This window comes from Xiphophorus hellerii, chromosome 3, assembly GCF_003331165.1.
Source record: "Xiphophorus hellerii strain 12219 chromosome 3, Xiphophorus_hellerii-4.1, whole genome shotgun sequence".
In the NCBI taxonomy this organism is placed as follows: domain Eukaryota; kingdom Metazoa; phylum Chordata; class Actinopteri; order Cyprinodontiformes; family Poeciliidae; genus Xiphophorus; species Xiphophorus hellerii.
This window is the reverse complement of record NC_045674.1, coordinates 14,361,841-14,383,369: the sequence shown is the minus strand read 5'-3', so window position 1 is coordinate 14,383,369 and position 21,529 is coordinate 14,361,841. Positions and strand designations below refer to the sequence as shown.

The 21,529-nt window shown below is 37.6% G+C and overlaps 2 protein-coding genes across 3 annotated transcripts; both read right to left on the bottom strand.

Annotated features, from left to right (window-relative positions):
• Positions 1 to 421: 421 nt before the first annotated feature.
• Positions 422 to 9,426, bottom strand: tmc4 (transmembrane channel-like 4). Its single transcript, XM_032558762.1, has 16 exons — positions 9,231 to 9,426; positions 8,914 to 9,109; positions 7,637 to 7,785; positions 7,397 to 7,561; positions 6,869 to 6,945; positions 6,449 to 6,606; positions 6,201 to 6,348; positions 5,178 to 5,336; positions 4,950 to 5,107; positions 4,593 to 4,713; positions 2,579 to 2,676; positions 1,994 to 2,177; positions 1,787 to 1,917; positions 1,454 to 1,609; positions 958 to 1,036; positions 422 to 838 (listed from the first exon to the last, which is right to left on the bottom strand). Exons 1-16 carry the CDS (start codon positions 9,259 to 9,261, stop codon positions 752 to 754), a joined length of 2,097 nt encoding a protein of 698 aa, XP_032414653.1. The 5' UTR covers positions 9,262 to 9,426; the 3' UTR covers positions 422 to 751.
• A 274-nt stretch (positions 9,427 to 9,700) lies between these two features.
• Positions 9,701 to 21,131, bottom strand: mboat7 (membrane bound O-acyltransferase domain containing 7). 2 transcript variants are annotated; one of them, XM_032558763.1, is made up of 9 exons: positions 20,990 to 21,131; positions 18,337 to 18,416; positions 17,698 to 17,827; positions 16,147 to 16,273; positions 15,875 to 16,031; positions 15,291 to 15,486; positions 14,595 to 14,747; positions 13,863 to 14,039; positions 9,701 to 13,016 (listed from the first exon to the last, which is right to left on the bottom strand). In XM_032558763.1, exons 2-9 carry the CDS (start codon positions 18,410 to 18,412, stop codon positions 12,614 to 12,616), a joined length of 1,419 nt encoding a protein of 472 aa, XP_032414654.1. In that variant the 5' UTR covers positions 18,413 to 18,416; positions 20,990 to 21,131; the 3' UTR covers positions 9,701 to 12,613. The 2 variants fall into 2 exon arrangements, with proteins under 2 accessions (XP_032414654.1, XP_032414655.1); XM_032558764.1 differs by having other exon boundaries at positions 12,614 to 13,016; positions 21,044 to 21,118.
• Positions 21,132 to 21,529: the final 398 nt, after the last annotated feature.

Genomic DNA, 21,529 nt, shown 5'->3' with positions numbered 1-21,529 from the left:
ATAACCTTAAATAATTATTATTATAATATATAAAACTTATAATCTATGATAGATTCAAAAATAAGATGATTTTTAGACAAAAGACTATATTTCTGAAATGTATAGAAACGTATATACATTTAAAGTTTTTAGACATAAAATACTATAAATGTAGGTGCAAAAAGAGACAGGCAATTTTTGCTTCGTGAATTAAGCTGTTTTTTTTTTTTATTTAAAACTTTAGTCATGTTTATTTACTTGGCTATTTTTGTATATTGATATTTTTTGTCATGTTTGCATTTGTGTGCTTGTCTTTGCATTTTGTCTGCTTTTCACAGTTTACTTAAACACAATAAAATAAATATGCCCTTTTATTTTTAATATGTTTTATTAGCAAGTGGCATTGAAAAGGAAACAAATGGGGTGATAAAAATAAAACGCATAAATATTTATTAGTTTAATAAATAAATGTAATTAGTAGGGAGATAGATAATTTAATATGGCACCATATGAAAGGATTATCAAATCACATTTGAAAAAAATATGATGTTTTATTGGGTACTACTAAGTAACTGAACAGAAATATTTTTATCTCTAGGAAAAAAATACATTATACATTATATTACATTATATTAATCTTTGTGCAGAATTGCCTAGTACAATCCAAAATGCATTAATGACATACACTATTTATGAAAGTATTTCAGTTGCATTCTCAATTTGTGAATGTTTCAAAAATTTCGCAACACAAAAACATAATTTACAGGTAGAGTTAGTCTTGTTCTCCTTCGTTGTGCTGTGGTGACAGAAGCTTCATCTTCTCAATCTGCTTCACCAAGAACTGCTTATCCTGTCCTGCCTGTAAACCAGAGATACTACACTGGTTAAACTGGACACCCGAAACTATTTCAGACAGTTAAGGATGGTATACACAAATTTTAAGAGATTATTTCAGTTATAAATAAAAAAAACACATACCAATTTAAGTTGAGCTCTCAGCATTGCAACAGATTTTCCATAGATAGAGGCTAAAGCGATGAAGTAGCACATAAACACACTGCAGGAGAGGGAAAAAATATGGACCTTTAAGTATTAAGTAATACAAGTGCATCTTAATAAATAAGAATATCATAAAAAATGATTTACGTCAGGAATTCATTTAAAAATGTGGAACTCATATGTTACATAGATTCATTACAGTCTAATAGAGGACTGTCATGTCAGCAGATGTGCAGGCCACAACAGCACTTCTGTCTTAAATATATATTTTTATTGGTCTTACATAATATTCTAATTTTCTGAGTAACAAAATTTAGCATTTTGTCATCAAAGACAACAGAAATAAATTGCAACACATCACTGTGCAATCCATCTAAAATATTAAATATAAAACAACTCCTAGAGGGATATTCTTATTGAGATGCACGTTTAAGCATAATGCCAGCATTTTAATCAGATAAAAAATCAGACTTACCACGATATAGCAAACAGAGGTATGGAGAAAGCTTGTGAGCCAATGAAGAAGAGAAAATCTCTTGCTCCTTCAGGAAGAGTGGAGAAGGACTCTGGAACAATCTTCCACATCCTAAAGAAGGAACGGAAAGGCCCGCAAGCAAATGACGGATGGATCCTGTTTGGAGAGGCAGAATCAATAATCCTTAACGATGCAACATTAAAATACTCAAACTGGTCAATGCCAAAATTGTACAGATTGCAACATGTATAAACTTGGTAATGGTCGCTTTATTACCTGTGAAAGCAGATCTGTTATAATTTTAAAGATAAAAATGCAGAAATCAGCACTCACACAGCTACGCTGTAAATCATTACAACCAAGGCGAGGATCCAGCCGAACAGGAGAACGGCCAGGAAAAAGATGGCGGAGGTTGTGGACCGAAATGTCCTCAGCGCTGGACGACAGTTGTGGAAAAGTGTGATCTGTGGAGAGAAGCAATAAGGATTAAATTAGAAGCCGTTGTTTGAGATCCTGACTGAGTTAAAGCTGCAGATTCACCTTCTTGCAATAGAAGAGGATAACAAACTTGACCGTGTTGATGAGAGGCAGCATGGGGCAAAAGAGAGCTCCAGTCCACACCACAGTCTGACCGTAAACAAGGCCCAGGACGTTGGAGGGAACCACAAACTCCTGCCGGCCCACCCACTGGGTCAACTTACAGGACCAGTGATCCACCACCATCCTAACACAAACAGAAACACCCCACAGCAGCATCATGTCGTCAAAACGCTGGACTGACTCACAGATATCTTCATGTATCAGTCACATCTATTTTATTGGAGTCTTGAAATAATGATGGATGATCGTCTACAGACTTACAGCTGGAATTCCTTGGATATTTGTTTTAGAAAATATACAGGAAAGATTCTGCTTCTTTGATTTTGATGATGCTTTCATATAACAAAGTTAAGGTATAATGAGCTTGTGTTTCTACCTAAACATTTTGGGTCAAGACTTTGTGTTCTTGCCATTCTGTACTCGTTTTGTCTTGTGTGTTTTTTTTTGTTTTTTTAACAAAAACCTTTCCATACAAAAGTATGGAAAGGTTAAAAAATAGATAAATATAAATAAAAATATGCATACCTGCGTGGAAATTCAACCAGCACGAGAAGAGCAATGCTAACAAGGAGGTCAAACAGCGTCAGCTTGTACATCTCCTGTCCCACACTTGTTTCCCAGCACTGTTACGAGACAAACAAGAAGAGATGGAAAGTTTATCAGGAGGTTGGGAGGACCCACACATAGCCTTTTTGTCTATCTGTCTGTTTTAGGTCAGCTAGCATTACCAAAATTATTTCTATGAGAAATGAGAAATATTATTTATTACTTCCTTCAAAGCCAGCAGTTTATATATGAATATAGGTCCTGTATTGACATGCACTGAAATGTCATTCAGTCTAGAAGAAGCCATTATTCCAGAAGCAACATAAAAAGAGAGATTACAGTTTGCAAATACATTTAGGAATAAAAACCTTAGTGCTTGGTAACATGTTTTGTGGTCTGATAAAAGTACAATTTAAGTGCTTGGAGCAAAAAGAGAGGAACTGCAAGTCTGAGAAAACCATAGTTCTCTACTTCACACATGGCAGCATCATGATGTGGGGACGTGAACTGGTGCACCTCATAAAACAGGACACCCAAAATGTTTGACTTAAGTCAGTGGTTCCCAAAGTGTGAGGCGAGACTCCTAGAGGGGGCGCAGTGCCATTGCAGCTGAACAGCTGCAGCTGATCCAGAATGCTGCTGCTCGCGTTCTCACTAAAACCAGGAAGATAGAGCACATAACCCCAGTTTTAAAGTCCCTACACTGGCTCCCTGTAGCTCAAAGAATAGACTTTAAAATACTGTTGTTAGTTTATAAATCACTGACCGGCTTAGCACCACAGTACATTAAAGATCTGCTGTTGTTGTATGAACCTTCCAGACCTCTCAGGTCTTCCGGTTCTGGTCTGCTCTGCATCCCCAGAACCAGAACCAAACGAGGAGAAGCAGCTTTCAGCATCTATGCACCACAAATTTGGAACAAACTTCCAGAAAACTGTAAAACAGCTGAAACACTGATTTCTTTTAAATCTCAACTAAAAACCCACCTGTTTAGAATTGTATTTGAAATGTAACCGATTACAAATTTATTGATGGAACTTGACTTAATGCTTTGTTTTGATTATTGATTCTATGTCGCATTGTGTTTCTGTGTTTGTAATGATGTAAAGCACTTTGAAATGTCTTGCTGCTGAAATGTGCTATACAAATAAAATTTGATTGATTGATTGATTGATTGTAGGGGAGCGTGGGAAGCGGTATGGATGAATGAAAAAAAAAAGGTTACACAAAAGTGTTTCACTGTAAAGATGGTTTGTAGTTTGTTTTGTTGCAACCTGAAGTGTGAAATAAACTTCAGTGGAGTTTGAAAACAAAATTTGTGTTTAGGTTTATGTCTGGTTGAATGATGTGTGTGTCAACTTGATTTTTTTTTTTCTTTTTTGGGGGGGATTTTATTGGAATCCATAGGGGAGCCCAGAAAATCTTTGGGAACCACTGACTTAAGTTATACAAGTTAACAAGCAATTCAACTAAATACTAAGGAAATGTGTGACTATTATGTTAAAAAAATAACTCTCCACAATGTATCCACAAAGAAAAATAAACTAATAATCTATAGTTTAGGCAAAGTATGTCTCTTTAACCTAGAGGCTGTGTAGCACAAGTTTAAAATATTACAAAACACTCCAGTAGTACCCAGTTATTGAATTAAATATTACCACAAATGATCAAAAATATGTTTTTCTGTATTCATTTATTTATTTAGTAGTTGCAGCTTATTCTACTTTTTGTTTCTGGGAAGCTTAAAACAACTGCATCAGTTTCTATGGATACCAAATATTTTTCCTTTGCTCATTAAGTTTTTAACTGAAGCATAAAGCTTCAGTTTGAACTCTAAACTTGAGTTGACAGAAAAACAAATTGAACATATCTGAGAACAAAGCAGCACCAAAGACGGAAAAAGACAACAGCAGGTCTCTTTTGAGTATTGCATGAAAAAGTCTGTTCTGTTTTGGTTGAAGTTGTTTGAGCGGTGTGTTTATTGAGGTTTTACCTGGTAATCTTCGTGGTTGTAGTGACACAGATTACACTTGTCTCTATTTTCGTGGCACATGATCTGTTTCCAGAGGGTGAAGAGAAGGATGCCCAGACTGACGAGACGCAAGACAACTGCCCTGAACAAACAAAACAGGTTTTAACACAGATTCATAATTAAATCAAAGTCTGGTATTTCCTGTTTAGGGGAATGAATGAAAAACGGAAGAATATTTTTTTAAGAAGTCTGTCTTCCACAGCAAAACCAAGTTTATTTTCTCTGCTCTTTTTTCAAAATTTAAAAGCACAGATAAAGTCCTAAAACTGTGGCTTACAGCACTCGGTGTCACAGAGAAATTAAACAAACAGTTCAAACCTTAATAGTGCCACTACCACAGTAGCGCTGGGAGGATATTTTTCTAGCAAAGCAATTTGGTCGCACAGCAGAGGCACCAAGAAGTTCCCTAGGGTGATGACGATGGACGGCAGATACGTATAAAACAATCCCAGGATCCCTGGTACATGGCTGTTTTGCTGTTGGTCAGGAAATGGAGACAAATGACAAACCAACACTTATAAGAGCCATGAGTTCTACACAAACTACCTGGCTGAATGTAGTTGCAGAAGCAATGGCAAAGAAGGTCGCTACGATGAGCCCGACTGCGACAAAAAACATCAAAACACGCAGAGAGTGTAAAGTAACTTTGTTGCACAAAGTGAGGGACGCTGCATGCTTCTTTAGACGCTCCTCCTCCAGATCCACCTGTAGGGAGACAGAAAAGACAATTAGAGAAAAGGTGTCCAAACAGAGGTTTGTGGGCCGTTTGAGGCCTTCAGAGTAATTCTATGCAGCCTGCAACCACAATTCAAGGATGATACAGAAACGGAAGGCCAGCATAATTAATTGATGCACTCCTTTAAGGCAATATATAAGGTGAAGCAAAAATAATTAACATTTTCTAAAAATGGAAAATGTTTGGTACACAAAATAGTGACTTTTGTAGTCAGTTTTTTTTACCCACAAAACACTAGTATGTTTGTGGTTTTACATGCTATGAAATAAAAAAAAAAATCATAGTACTTAAACCATATGATGCTAGCTTTACATTCTATAAAAGTAGGATGTTTCATAATATGTAAAACCACAAAGATTTAGAGACTTGGGTGCAGCCACTGAATAAACTTGGTTATATTCACCAAGCATTTTTGAACTAAAAGTTCAAAAATGTTGCTCATTGTTGCTCTGTTCTGAGCAACAATGGTTGTTGCTCAGAACAGAGTGTCATTTTCTTTTCCCAATGGCAACAATAATAATAAACAACTAACCCACAAAATTTGGGAAATTATAAGCTTGACTTGCGATGCAAACATCCAAGACTCTTTAGTTTGTACATTTCATTTTGAATACTGCATGATAAGTTTAACGCTGAGAAAATAATAAAATGATCAAATTAAAATTAGATCTGAGTTTTAAGTAGAAAAAAGAAAGTCCTCAATCACTTTACAGTTTTGGCTCAATGTGTCAAAATGTTTGGACACGAACAAGAGACAACAGAAACGCGTCACCATCTTCCCAAAGCCTCAGTTGTTCTCATTTTAATATTAACCTGCAGCAAACTCTCCTGACCTGCAGCCGGTAGTAAATGTTCCTCTGTTTTAGTTTGGTGGCTTTGCTTCCCAGGCAGCCGTAGTCCCACCCGGTGAAGACGATCATGCTGTAGCTCCTCACATCGCTGCCTCCGGTCGTCACGGCAACTCGAGCCGCTTTGCCCATTCTGCATTTTGGCAAATGTTCACCTTACCAGACAGGCTAAAACAGCGATAAATATCCTCTATTCAGGAGTAAATCTAGTGAAGGTTTATAAAGTTACTGACCGTACAATGATGCAAATGAGACAAAAGGCAAAGTAGAAGACGGCAGTGAGCAGATAGGCCAGGGGGATGTTGTAGGAAAAGTGGCTGCCCACCAAGGAAGTAACTATAACACTGTTGTTGTAGTATCCATAAAACAAGTATGAATACTCCATGAAACCCTGCAAAGTGTTAAGAGGAGAGGCCAGTTATGCAGGAAGATTAAAGTTGCAGAATGTAACTTTTATTTATTTTTTTATTATTTTTTCATATTTGTCAAAACTGTCATTTAGTGACAGCATGAGACAGTTAATTTGTGAAAATAAATGATCTCCTCTGCCTTTTCCCAGTAACAGGAAACAGTAACCATCTGAAATAAAAACTAATCAATCTGAAACCTGTGTGTGTCAGACATGTTTGTAGGGTTTTGTTATGGTGTCTTACTGTTCCTGACAGTAGATCGAGGAAGAACTCATAAAAGACCACCAGGCCTTGAGGATTTGGGTCATACTTCAAGCATTCTGCATATAAAAAACACAAAAACAACAACAGCTTAAATATCTCTGAATACATCAATTAAATATCTCTGAATACATCAATTAAATATCTCTGAATACATAAATGTGTTACTGCATGTTTCATTACTCTCCTTGGATCATAAAGGTCATGTTGATTCAGAAACAGATACAAAAATTATAGGAAAAGACAATAAAAGGAAAATATAAAACAGTATAACTTATAATGTTATGGACATCCAGCTCATCCACCAGACTTGATATTTAAGTCATATATTTAAATAAAGTTTACAGATATCTACGGTTCACCCCTGGCTGTGTGTGATTGTTGCTTGGAAACGGATTAAACTGAGAGACCTGCTTCCTGTTTTACAAAAATAACCTGCCTAACAGGAGAACACAAGAAATAAAGCTGATATAAAAATAAACAGTAACATGCCACTGAAACCTGTCAGACCTGACGAAACATCAGCTTCGCTGCTCTCCGGTTTGATGCCCACCGATCTGAACACGATGCTGGGGATGAGGACGAATCCAGCAATCAGCAGGAAGGACACAAAATTGAGAATCACCAAGAATCGAAGGAAGATGAAGTAAGATTGGACTCCACCTCCAAAGTTTCCTGTTAAAGAGAGTAAAGTTTGCCATCTTGGCCTGAGCCTCTGTGGCTGTTTGGAAGCATAAACTAGATTCCTACCTCCAATCTTTTGCAAGGTTTTGCCCCACAGTGAGAAGAAGTAGAGAAACTCTCTGACGTTACTTTTGAATTGACGCACAAATTTGATCCTTTTTTGTTTCCAGGATCCTCCATTGAACTGAGCAGGAACCTGCATTTGTTGCACTTGCCTGAAATTGATAGGAGGTGATTTTAAAAGAAGAATTATTGGGGTTTTAAGCAATTGAACGGAAAATAAGAAAACACATATATTCAGTTTACACAAATCATATCCATTAATTTCAAAATATAGCAAATAAATTTCACAGAATCAAGAATACAGAAACTAATTAGTGCTCTCAGATTATCAACAGAGTTTTTAGAAGAATAACATAGGCCTGAAATACTATATGCAATTATTTTTAAATGCAGCTGAGCTTTTAATATCCTTACTTCAAAAGCTATACCATTATGAAATGATGCAGCTATTTGTAGGGTTTTGTTTTGTATATTTTAGATATTTATTCATCACTTTAAGGTGCTCCATTTTAATAATGATGAAAAACTAACACTCCACAACTTTCTGAAAATACTGTCTCCACTGTGGTATATGATGGTGGCAGCATTAAGATGTGGGAATGCATGGAAACGGATCAAAGTTGATGGACAAAGGTAACGAAAGGGCAATTCTAGAAGAAATCTCACATTACAGCAGAACAACAATTCAGTTTAAATTAAAGTTACTTTACTGAGCCAAAAGGGAATTTAAATGTTTTTGTAACTCATAGTACATCAAATTCTTCAGACTCATTGTAGATAGTGATGGCAACATGAAGACCGAGCAGGCCTAGTCAAAGTCCAGACCTAAACCTGATTGGGAATCAGTGACAAGACTTAAAAATTGACACCGAGTTTTTTTTCTATCCAGCCTGACTGAACATAATCTACATTACAAAGTATAGACAACACTCAGATTTGTGTTTGCTTGATTTTTCTTCCAATTATCTTCTTCTATGTGTTGGGAGTATTGCATAATCCTATTAAGAATCACAGAGGTTTGCTGGTTAAAGTGCCAAAATGCAGGAAGGTTCAACTATTATGAAAACATAATCAGTAAACATATTCAGGGATGACAGACTGGCGACCTGTCCAGGGTGACCCCGCCTCTCGCCCGGAACGTTAGCTGGAGATAGACACCAGCCCCTCTAGACCCAACTAGGGACAAGGGTGTTAGAAAATGGATGGATGGATATTCAGGGATTATTTTTGGATGCTATTAGGTCTCTGTTGGATCCCCGTCCACTAAATCATTTTCTTACCGTGCAGCTTTTTTCAGAGCCATGGGGAAAACTGTGTTCCTGAGCTCCAGGGTCGGCTTAGAACCGCTCTGTTCCTCCTCCTGTGCCAGGCTTGTGCTGCTGTTGGGTTCATGGTAGATCTGAGTGGACATTCGAGAAGAAACCCGGCGAAACCTGAGCGACTCCTGGTCAGTAGGATGACCGCTTCCTGAGAATGCTTGAACACAAAACAAAAAGGAGATTCATGAACCGATTCAATACAATTAAATGATCCAGATCGCTTTTCAGTTGAGTTTTTGTCCATTTAAATAATTTAAGTTTCTAAAATACCAGCTTACCCGAGCCTTGTCTTTGCTGCTCGATGGTCATCCTGGTAAACTTTAACAAAACTTCAGTGGAAAACAAATATGTGAAGCAGCGGTTGTCAACAGGGAAGTGTTATGTGCGATGAAGGACTTCCCTGTTTTCTCCCGGTGTGGACTTTACCCGTCATATAAATGATCCCACAGGAACTTCCTTGAATGCGTCACCTATTATCCCCAAAATTATTTAGACTGTACTTCATAATCAACCAGGAGATGCAACAGTAACATAACCAGAAGTAAAATGTTTTTGCAAAGCATAACTGTGGTCAGAAAGGAGAACGTTTTCCAGATAAAGGTTGTAGAAATGTATTAAAACGTGTTAGCTGAACAGAGTGGTTATTGTCAGAAAGAAAGCAACTCTGTCTGACAACTGGACCTCTTTCTATCAACACCCAGATGATCAAAAAGGTTTAAATTCATAAAGATAAAAGAAACAAACAAGATACAAAATGGCAGATTTTATATATAATTCTGTTTCCAAGCAAGAAGAATGGTTTAAAACACAAACACAAGGAGGAAAAATAAATACCCAGGGTTAGGTTTCTTACAGACCCAAAGTGTAACAACCATCAGTATGAAAACAAACTGTCACTGTGTGGGTTTTAAAAACTATTTGCATTTCAAATGACCCTCCTTCCAAACAGCAGAAAAGATTCAACAACCTGCAGTACAAAACAAACGTACGACAAAATGACACAGTTTAGGTCAAGCATGAATGAAACACAAAAAATATTTCTAAACAATATATTATCAAACGTATTTAGGGCTTTTCTATAACTCTTGGTTATAATTTTTTGGGACTTATCCATATTAAAGATGGTGAATCGGGAAAAAAGATGCAAACTTTGGTTTGTTATCTTTTTTAAATCACAGTAATGCTCCCATTGGAAAACAAACCTTTTTTTTAAAACATTGTAATATATACTCACCTTAAAAAAAGAAATAAAACCATTATCTTGATTTTGTGGGTGTTGCTAGGCCACACAGTGTTACTATATACAATATTGGCAGCATAATGGAACAACAAGAAGACTAGAAACCTTTTAAAAGTTTAGTCCCGACCCTGAATGGTGCGTAGCGGCAGTGCAGATATTTTGGCAGTAAATGGACATTAGCAGTATTTCACATGGGACGCCACACAGTGGAAACAACACGGCTGCAGAGGAGACTGGATATGTTCATCATTTCATCTGAAGTCCTAACAGCGGGAGGAAAATGAAGGAATAAAGATCCAACTATACCAACTTTTTGAGTTCACAGGATCCAAGAAGTTGAAGAGCTGAAATGTTAATATTTAACACTTGCTTAATGCATTTTGATAGAAAAACATCTTGTAAATTCCTTTCTTCAGCATGAACAAATTTGAATTAAACATTAGCTGATTTAAGATTTACATTTAAGAATATGTCCAATTACAATATATAATATTTCTTGATACATTCCTAGCATTTGTCTGTTTGTGATATTTATCACATTTTTATTCGACAGTTCCTAAAAACCAAGTCTAGACTTTTGGTCTCGATGTATAACTTCCTACGTCACTGATACATTCAACAAAATAAAAGCAACATTCACTCTCCCAGTTCCTCTCCCAAGATTCACTGCATTATAGGTGAATCTACAGTCATGGCCAAATGTTTTGAGAATGATTCAAATGTTAATATTTACAAAGTCTACTGCTTCAGTTTTTATAACGGCAATTTGCATATACTCCAGAATGTTATAAAGAGTGATCAGCGTAACAGCAATTAATTGCAAAGTCAATATTTGCCTCGAAAATGAACTTTATCCCCCAAAACACATTTCAATTTCATTGCAGCCCTGCCTTAAAAGGACCAGCTAACATCGTTTCAGTGATTGCTCCATTAACATAGGTGTGGGTGGTGATGAGGACAGGGCTGGAGATCAATCTGTCATGATTAAGTAAGAATGACACCACTGGACACTTTAAAAAGAGGCTGGTGCTTGGCATCATTGTTTCTCTTCTGTGGACCATGGTTATCTCGAAAGAAACACGTTCAGTCATCATTGCACTGCACAAAAATGGCCTAACAGGAAAGAGAATCGCAGCTAGAAAGATTGCACCTCAGGCAACAATCTATCGCATCATCAAGAACTTCAAAGAGAGAGGTTCCATTGTTGCCGAAAAGGCTCCAGGGCGCCCAAGAAAGACCAGCAAGCACCAGGACCGTCTCTTAAAAGTGTTTCAGCTGCGGGATCGGGCTACCAGCAGTGCAGAGCTTGCTCAGGAATGGCAGCAGGCAGGTGTGAGTGCATCTGCACCCACTGTGAGGCGGAGACTCTTGGAGCAAGGCCTGGTCTGAAGGAGGGCAGCAAAGAAGCCACTTCTCTCCAGGAAAAACATCAGGGACAGACTGATATTCTGCAAAAGGTACAGGGAGTGGACTGCTGAGGACTGGGGTAAAGTAATTTTCTCTGATGAATCCCCTTTCCGATTGTTTGGGACATCTCGAAAACAGCTTGTTCGGAGAAGACGAGGTGAGAGCTACCACCAGTCTTGTCTCATGCCAACTGTAAAGCATCCTGAAACCATTCATGTGTGGGGTTGCTTCTCAGCCAAGGGAGTCGGTTCTCTCACAGTCTTACCTAAAAACACAGCCATGAATAAAGAATGGTACCAGAATGTCCTCTGAGAGCAACTTCTCCCAACCGTCCAAGAGCAGTTTGGTGATGAACAATGCCTTTTCCAGCATGATGGAGCACCTTGCCATAAAGCAAAGGTGATATCTAACTGGCTCGGGGAACAAAACATAGAGATTTTGGGTCCATGGCCTGGAAACTCCCCTGATCTTAATCCCATTGAAAACTTGTGGTCAATCATCAAGAGACGGGTGGACAAACGAAAACCTAGGAATTCTGACAAAATGCAAGCATTGATTGTGCAAGAATGGACTGCTATCAGTCAGGATTTGGTCCAGAAATTGATTGAGAGCATGCCCGGGAGAATTGCAGAGGTCCTGAAGAAGAGGGGTCAACACTGCAAATATTGACTTGCTGCATTAACTCATTCTGTCATTAAAAGCTTTTGTTACTCATATGATTGCAATTGTATTTCTGTATGTGATGACAACATCTGACATACACACATGAAAACCAGAGGGCAGCAGATCATGTGAAAATATAATATTTGTGTCATTCTCAATACTTTTGGCCATGACTGTACAGAAACAAAAACAGCTTTAGTAGTTATTTTTAACGGAGTTCCACAAGTGACACTCTTAACTGCATTTTTAATAAAACGGACTTTTCTAAGAAGAAACCGTCTTGGACCGATGTCATGTCTGTTGGTAGAAACATGACTAAAAGCTAAAAGCAGTCCTTTTCTGTTCCTCCATTCATTCTGATTTCTGTCCAGTTTTCATGTGTTCAGTCATCTCCTCATTTATTCGCTCCTTCTCCCCTTTCTTCCCGTCTCTCCTCCCCCCCTTCAAGACCTTGCCCACTATTATGCAGCCGACGGCAATGACATGCATGGTGAAGTAGATGGACATCCAGTAGTTGATGGTGTCGGACGCCTTCAGCAGCACGAAGCCCATGCACATGTAGTCATAGGCCCTCATTTTCAGGAACCAGTGGATCCAGTCGAAGACGTTCTGTCCGGTGGGACCCAGTTTGGATCTGACGGCAGACTCCATGGCAGACTCTGCTGCCATGCACAGCGGGATGGTGAGGAAGGAGAGGTAGTAACCTGCGTGTAATCCGTGCCAGTAGGCACTGATGAACATGGTCCATCCAGCTCTGAGGAGCACAGAGACAATAGACAAGAACTGAAGTCCAAATATTGTTTTATGTCCCATTACTCACCATAATCTAGAAATATTTGTTCTTTGTTAGACTTTCTTCTATTTTTGTGAGTAAAATCTTAATTTTGAACAGACAAACTTTACACTAAGAGCCAGAATTAGCAATGAATAGGATGTTTTTCATTTAAAGGGGCAGTATGATGTGTTTCACAACCACATAGTGACATTTTATAGCACAATGAAGTAACCATGTTACCTTCAGGTGTTTTAAAAATGCTACATATCAAAAAGAAAACTGACTTCATAACTCTAACGCCTTGAAATTGGGCCTCTGTCTCCTTAAGAAACTCTTGTCCTTTCTGACACGGCACTTTCATGAGGTCATCACAACATCGCTCCTCTTTTAAAAAACAATGTTTTTACCCCACAGTGTTTTTACCAGCGTTCCAATGAGAAGCAGCTCATATGATGAGCACACTGATGCACAGTTCTACCAGCTGTTTGCTAATTGCTGCTGGCTAGTCTGAAGGAGCAGAGTGGGGGAATGCTCTGTGAGGCGGAGCTGCGACTCGAAGGCGGAGCTAGGTCCAACAAGCGTTTTATACAGCTGAATGGTTGCCATGGAGTTTAAATCATGCATGAAAAAAATCCAAACAAAACTCTAGGTTTGCGTTTGATGAGGAATAACATTATAAGATGATGTCAAGCTCAAAAAAGTACATTTTACATAATACTGCCCCTTTAAAAATTTGTTTTTAATTAGTTTGCACAGGAAACACAGTTTCAGGGTTTAAGATCTCCCAGGGATCTGTTATTGTTGCACAGCAGGAGTAAGTCCTACCTGAGTGCGTAGGACTTGAAGGGGGCGTTTGGGTAGATGTAGTGGTGCAGCCACCACTGCACCGTCATGTTCCAGTAACGCATCCCGTGTCGGACCTTCACACAGAAGTCCGTGTTGTAACAATCAATGTTCTGGATGGTTTTGAAGTTGTATTTCTCTTCAGTGCTGGGATCAGGGCTGCTCAAAAAGCGAGGAAAAATACATTTATTTTCTAATGATAACAGAAAGTATTATACAGTTATTTTTGAAAAGTACTGACACCAATTGCAAATAAACCTTTTCATACTATTTTATGTTACAACCTTGAAAGTATTTTATCTTGATTTTATGACGGATCAACTCAAAATGTATACAATTATAAATCAGATTAATGTGAGGTACATTTCTATTCAGCCTCCTTCGGTCAAACTCCTTTTAGGGACATTTCTTCACCAGCTTTCCACATCTAGACAATATAATATTTGCCAATTTTTCTTAGTGAAATAGCTTAAATACAGTCTAGTAGGATGAGAAGCAGCTGAGGACATTATTTGTCTTTCCGCAAAGTCTTAAATGTGTTTTGAGGTTTAAAATACGTTTAATTTGATTATTTCCCTATAATTAGTTCCACCTGTCTTCCCATCATATCTAACCAGCATAATAAAAGTTCAACTTTGATCTAATCTGATCAGATCCTTGCTTTCCCACTTCTGCTAAATGGTTTGTAACAAACTTCGATGGTGAGGTAACGACCTGTAGTTCACGGTGGGTCCTCCTCCAGGTTTTGAAAGCGCTTTCTCAGGATAGCAGCCGAGACCTGCGCTGATGCAGCCTGCCTCAGCGCCACACCACGCCGAATAGAAACGCATCCTGAACACAAAAAACACTGCGACCATGTAGAATAACCTGGTGACACAGAGGCGGAAGAAAAAACAATCGTTCAGCTGACACAAAGAAAATCATTTTTCATCTGATAAGATTTTCCTACTATGGAAAACTGCAGCCAGACTCTCCCTTTGTTGCCATAATGTACAAATATCTAAATACAGGATTATTCAAATTCAATTAATTTCCCAGTGGGAAATTAAATGTTGTTGTCACTCATATTAATTCAAATTATTTAAAGGGTCACTGTAGATAGTAACGGCTCTTCTCAGAAAATATTTCCTGTAGCAGTCTGTATTGCAACAAATTTGAAGAAGCCTCTGACTGAAGACACAGCCTCTTGAAGAGGAAGGTCAGGGCGGTCCATAATTTTCCTGATTTTATAAAGAATCCCTCTTTATTTATCCTAATTTATTTGTAGAAATGTAATTAGGACTTTGTTTATTTTCAACTCATCAATTTACGTGTTCAATTTCACCCGTGAGTTATATTATTACAATGATAAAACAAATCTACATACAAAAGATAAATTATGCACTGTGAAGTCACTGTAGTAAAATTTACCTGAAGAAAATGTTTTGGTCCAGGAACTCGTCTGTGCGGACGTAAGAAAGTGGAAAGTAGTAGTTGACGGTCACAAACAGAACCCCGAAAACTGGGACCATCTTCAAGCGTTGTAGACAAGGTTCCCAGCTGGGCAGAGCCAGCGGGTTCGGCTGCTTCAGCCAGTCCATGTATGTTTGGAAGCGGAAGAACGGGCCTTTAGGGAGTCAGGGTAATGAGACAAAGGAGAAACCACAGCGGTGAGAAGAGAGGGATCAATAAAACAAGCAATAAGGATGATGCAAAAGACAACGTTGGAAAACAAGGTGGTGCAAAAGAAGGAGGAAAGAGGGGTGGGAAAGCAAAGACAGCAGAAATACATATATGAAAACTACAAGCACAGAGAAATAATATCAAATAATATGGACTCACAATGTTGGACAAGTGGCAAGAAGTGAGACAAAGAGAGACATTGGTTATAAATCATGCAAAAGAGAATGAACATCGATTGCAACATCAGCGCATATGAAAGCTTAGGATTTTGCGGTTAAATATCAAAGCAGATATAAGCAAGTTCATTTAGAGAAGACTTAATGTTGACTTACCGGTCATTATACCAACATAACAGTAACTATAGGACAGAATGTCGTAGAGGGAAGGTTCTTGAGACAGACCACCAATGACTGGAGACTTAGCAAAGGAGCTCACATCTCTCTTCTTCTCTACATGGAAGCTGTGCACCTCATTGGCAAGACTGACCATCTGAGAGAAAAACAAACATCATAAGTTAAACACATGAAATGTCAAGAAACAGGACACGTTTTTGATATACAAACAGACGATGTTACTGTGCGTGAGTGTTTGTGGGTTTTTCTACCTTAAGTGTGAGGAGTAGCTGGACGGCATTGGCAAACGGTGTTGGCTGGGGAAGATTGAACCAGGTGACCAGACGGAAAAAGAGCAGGTAGAGAAACGTCCAGCTGAGACTCAGTGCTGGGGCATGCCTGATGAGCAAAGGCAGGTGTAATGAGTCCACAAAATCTACACTCACTTAATTCATGACGGTAATTATACCAATCAAGCATAACGTTACGGTCACGGACACTTGCAGGTCCGATACATGAGCCGACGACTGAACAAAGTGTCTTCAAAGTTGACATTTTGGAAACAGGAAAAACGGACAAATGTACAAATTTGAGCAGGTTTGACAGAAGACTTGCTGTAATGGCTTACAACTCAAACAGAGCATGTCCAAAGCTTTAGCTCTTGTGGTGTGTTCCCCACCTGCAGTGGTCAGGATCCAATCAAATGGAAGGGAGATGAAACAGCTACTGTCTTTGCACATGGGGAACAAAGGTTGGCCCAGGTGTAAGATCCAAGAGATGATCTGCTCCAAAGACTGAAAAAGCTTATGCTGGTTCTGACAGAATACACAGTTCATTGCAGTCCAATCAGTGTGTTCATACTATCCACCACTGAAAGAACCAAGAATGGGGAGGTAATCTTCAGAACCAAACCAGGACGCGATGGAAGAAGGTGGCCTGGTCTGATTTTCTTTTACATCCTGTGGATGGTGAGGTGTGTGCGTCATTTAACTGGAGAACACATGAGACCATGATGCATTATGGGAAGAAAGAAGAGGCAGTGTGATGCTGCAGGTCCTGCTATCCATGTGGCCCTATCTGAGTATCGCAGTGCAGGTTCACATTTTAATTGAGGCAGTACTCCCTGATGGCTGTGACCTCTTTTAGCAGTTTAATGCTGCAGCTGCAAGGAAAAAATAGTTCATGGATGCTTTGAGGAGCAAAACTGTGAGTTTGATTTTCAAGCTTTGATTCTATATGCCAAAGATCCATATCTAATCAGGCATTTGTAGGATGAACAGGACAAGTAGGTCTGATCCATGGGTCTTGTTGGTCTTAAAGGATCTGCTACTCACAGTTTTGAGAGACCAAAACAAAACAGGTCAAGGTTTTTGCAGCAAAAAGAGGGATAGCAGGCTTTCAGGCAGGTGGTCATAATGTTCTGATCAGTGTATTTTAAGAATAATGCAAAACTTAACAAACATGTACCTTTCAGCGGAACACCGCGTTTACGTTACTTTTTTTTGGCTGCACATTTTTCTAATGTGCAGCCAAATGTTAAAGGACGTCAACATGTAAACTGGTTTCCCATTGAGATGAACCACAGGAAGATTATTCTATAAAATAAAGAAACAATCCAGGCAATGTTTTCTAAAAACCTCAGTAAAAGTTATGTTCTGGTAAACATTTATTGCTGGACAGTTTCAGATACATATCACCCTGCCTTTGGGTTTGGAGCATATTTACTAAATAACATCTCACAGATCACTCTAAGCTGCAGACTAATTATGATCAAGACTTAATTCTACTTACATTTTAAAAATGCAAAGAGGGTAATCACTCACCGCCAGCTGCTCTTAATGATAATCCATGTTCCTATCACCGTCACCAGGGAGTGCAGAGTGTGGATGTGACACAAAGCGATGGTGATGGACAAACCCAGGAAGAGAGATGCCACCTGCTTCACAGACGAACCTGAAGCAAAAGAAAACCAGAGTTTTATTGGTAAAAACAAAACAACAACAACAACAAAAAAAAAACACCTGACACATGATTTCAAGCTTAAATAAAGAAGCTTCCAACTACAATTGTGGAAGATGTTCATCCTGCTATTGAGGTAAATCCTGTAAATTCTTTATCTCACACCAGCAGCAATTAGCATAGATCTGTTCTCTTGATTAACAGATGTCTATTACCCACAGAGGGGTAATAAACATTTATGGTGGATTTCAAACAAAATAAATGTCACAAGTGTGTAGGAATATAGATGGAACAGAAGTGATAAAAGTGTAAATAAAAAGATTTTTTTCCCTTCAAAGATATAAAAGTCCTGAGTATCCAGATCTACGGCTACAAGTGACAGCAATTAATATAGAATTTGGACAATTTTCAGTCGAAAAATAACATCAGGAAATTAATGCAAAACAACAACTGTAAAATTTGGCTCTGACAATGAAACCTAGGCAGCTATGCAAAATACTCACTGAGATAGCGAAAGAGGAACCCAACAGGGATGGAGGCAGCAAGGACGCCCAAATATACCAGCTCATCGGGAGACATGTTTCTGCAGACAGGAAACACGGATCAGTGTGTTAAATTCACATACAACATGTCTAACATTGAGGGAAAACACCGTACCAATGCAATATGCCTTTAATTCTAATATGTCTCATGATTAAAGATACAAACAGAAGTATTTTAAGATGGAAACTGTTAATAAATCCAACTTATATAAGATAGCCATATATTATGGTTGTCTTAGATTTTGTATTTTTCCAAAGTAACATTAGAGATTTGCTCTTAAAAGCATTTATTATATACTCAATTACAGCATAATAGCTAGAGTGGATGCTAACATCGATCTAAACAGTAAGTGAGCGCAGACAAGTTATGCCAAGGTGTAGAAGAAAAATCATCTTTCATTTTAGGATTTATATAATTGATTTTTATCTTTAATTAGAAATATATATTTTAGTCTTTGCACTCCTTTTTCAACCTATTGGAGATAGATATAGTAGGAGGTTTTCTCCAACTGCGATGGAATGAAGTGAGACATTTCTAAAATGGTTAAGCAGATTTCAAGCTTTAATTTTGTACCTGTACTTGATCACAACAAAGAAAAATGTAATTTGTCCTTTATTAAACACATGACTACTGCAACAATTGGTTGAAAAAAAACCAATTATACAAAAAAAGAGCTGAGAGATACCTCAGGAAAAAGTGAGACTGATAATATATTAAGCCAAATTGTTTATTTTTTCTAAATTCAAGCAGACTGAACTTTGAATCAGGTGTTTTTGTATATTATAATATTATGAAATAGTAAAGTTTTTCATGTTTCCCCTGTCCTCACTAAATTCATCACGCTTATTCAGGTTCTTTCCACAGACATAAGACAAATGCATTACATTAACTTTTATGGCTTATTGGCCTGTATTACCTTATACAAGTTTATCTAGGTTTATTTTATAGCTGCCTCATTATTTTTCTCTGTTTTATATCACAGATGACAAGAGAACCACATGGAAATAAGCCATGGTTTTTGCCTACAAATCACTTTGTTGGTGCATGAATACGACTTAAAAATTAATTGAAAAAACGGTGTGAATCTTATACTATTGTTGGATATTACTAAGATGACATATCTAAAATCCTCTCTTTATTTTTCATTATATCACACTTACTCTCTGACTTCAAAATCTAAGACAGTCAAATGTAAGCTAAGCAGGGGCTCAAACACAGAAAAAGTTCATTTAATTAGCCACATGTAATACTAGCATGCAGGATGTGAAAGGAATGAACTTTCAGTATAACAGCCTACCAAATATTACATGCAGCCAATTTTTGGCATGGCAAAAAAGACACTCATCTGTATAATGAAGATGAAAAAATATGTGACTTAATGAGTCTAAGTGTTCTCCGTTTAGTATTTTCCATCCTCTATCTAAGGAAATAGGGAGAAATCATATCTTTGCAACAGAAACAAAATATCAAATGATACAGTCTAGCTTGTTCTTTGATAAATTTACTGTTGCACATAACAATATTGGTTCTTTGCACTTTTGAGTGAAGTCTGTAGCGAGATCAGCGTTAAAACAATGGGATTAACAAATTTAAGAGAGACTAGCACTGTATGTCAGCAGATTAGGAAATTGCTCATTATTTCAACAAATAACTTTTAATATGGTTTATTTAGCTACTTGTCGCTATGAAAATTATAGACAGCAATTTGTTAAACAATGCATATGTTGGAACAACTATGAGATTATTTATTTTAGTTCACTGTTATAAATGAAGCTTCCTATTTAATGTCTGAACCCTAAAGAATCATCTTACTCTTTAGATGAGACATGGTGAAGCAGATTTAAAAAAAGCTCTTATCTGTCTTAAGTGGCATCTTAAATTAGGGATTGTAATCTAAAATTTTTGCAGATTTATGTACAAAATTTGCACTTTGATACCTTCTAAATAGAGCAGAATGACAATATTGTTTTGAGCAATACTTCTACAATCGCAACAGAATAACTGGACACATTATTTCATTATTTGGTGGGACATTATATTTAAATGCCTTCCATTCACATTCTACACATCATTATGTTTGCATGGTTGAATAGACTCTGCTCTGTTTCAGGTGAGGAATGTTGTCAGCTTCAAAATGTGCTCAGACGTGTTGGTTTTAATGATTTAACGCAGATTAAAAAGCGCCTACGTCAACCCGAATACTTCATTTCCCACTGTTGTGGCAACAGATAGCAAGTACACTCACGTATTTCACAACTTATGGCCACAAATGAAGCTAAAACTTTCCCAATTAGGGTCATTTCCGATTACAAATACGGAACCACAATATTCACTACTGAATGTCATTTTTGACCGTTAATGGCTACAGGCAGATAAAAAGATAAAACTAGTCAAAAACGCTGCGTGCAACAAGCTGCTATAAGGTGAAAATAGAATCATACCTTATATTTAAGGTTTTAAATGGAAAAAAAAACTGCCTAATTTGAAACGCACTTTTTTTTCACAGAAAGCAGCGAAAGCTTTGCAACGTTTTAGCAGTTAAGCGTAAATTAGGTGCTTTTTAACGGCTATAAATGCTGCCGACGATCAGAATTGCAGAATTTATGTACTTACACTCATAAAAAGCAGAGTATGCCAAAAAATAAAAATTTCTATCTCCGGTTTAACCTGCAAGTTCCATGAAATCCGTCCCTCGTCGCTCATTCACGCCTAACCGGTGGAAGAGTTCACCTCCGGGTTTGTCGTTGTACATCCAGCGTGGTGACGTCATGACGCAAGAGGATTGTACCATTCTACTTATGCGAGTCGGGACTGTACCAAACAACCTCATACATTGAAAAAATAGGTTGATTCCATTTAAATTAGTTCCTGGTTGAACAAATTTTAATCAAGTGAATCTATTAAGCTGTCAAATTAAGCTTAAAATATAATGTATATAATATAAATATATAGTATAAACTTAATTCAATTCCTTGTCACCAACTAAATGTAATTTTGATCCAACTTTCACTTAATTCAGTGTAGTTACAGTAGCTGCCCTTAGGTAACTATTTATCCCCCTCGACTTTCTTACAATTGTAAAAATGTAAGTATTAATGGTCTAATTACCTTAAACTTTTAGATAAAAATAAAAAATTAATAAAATAAAGCCAC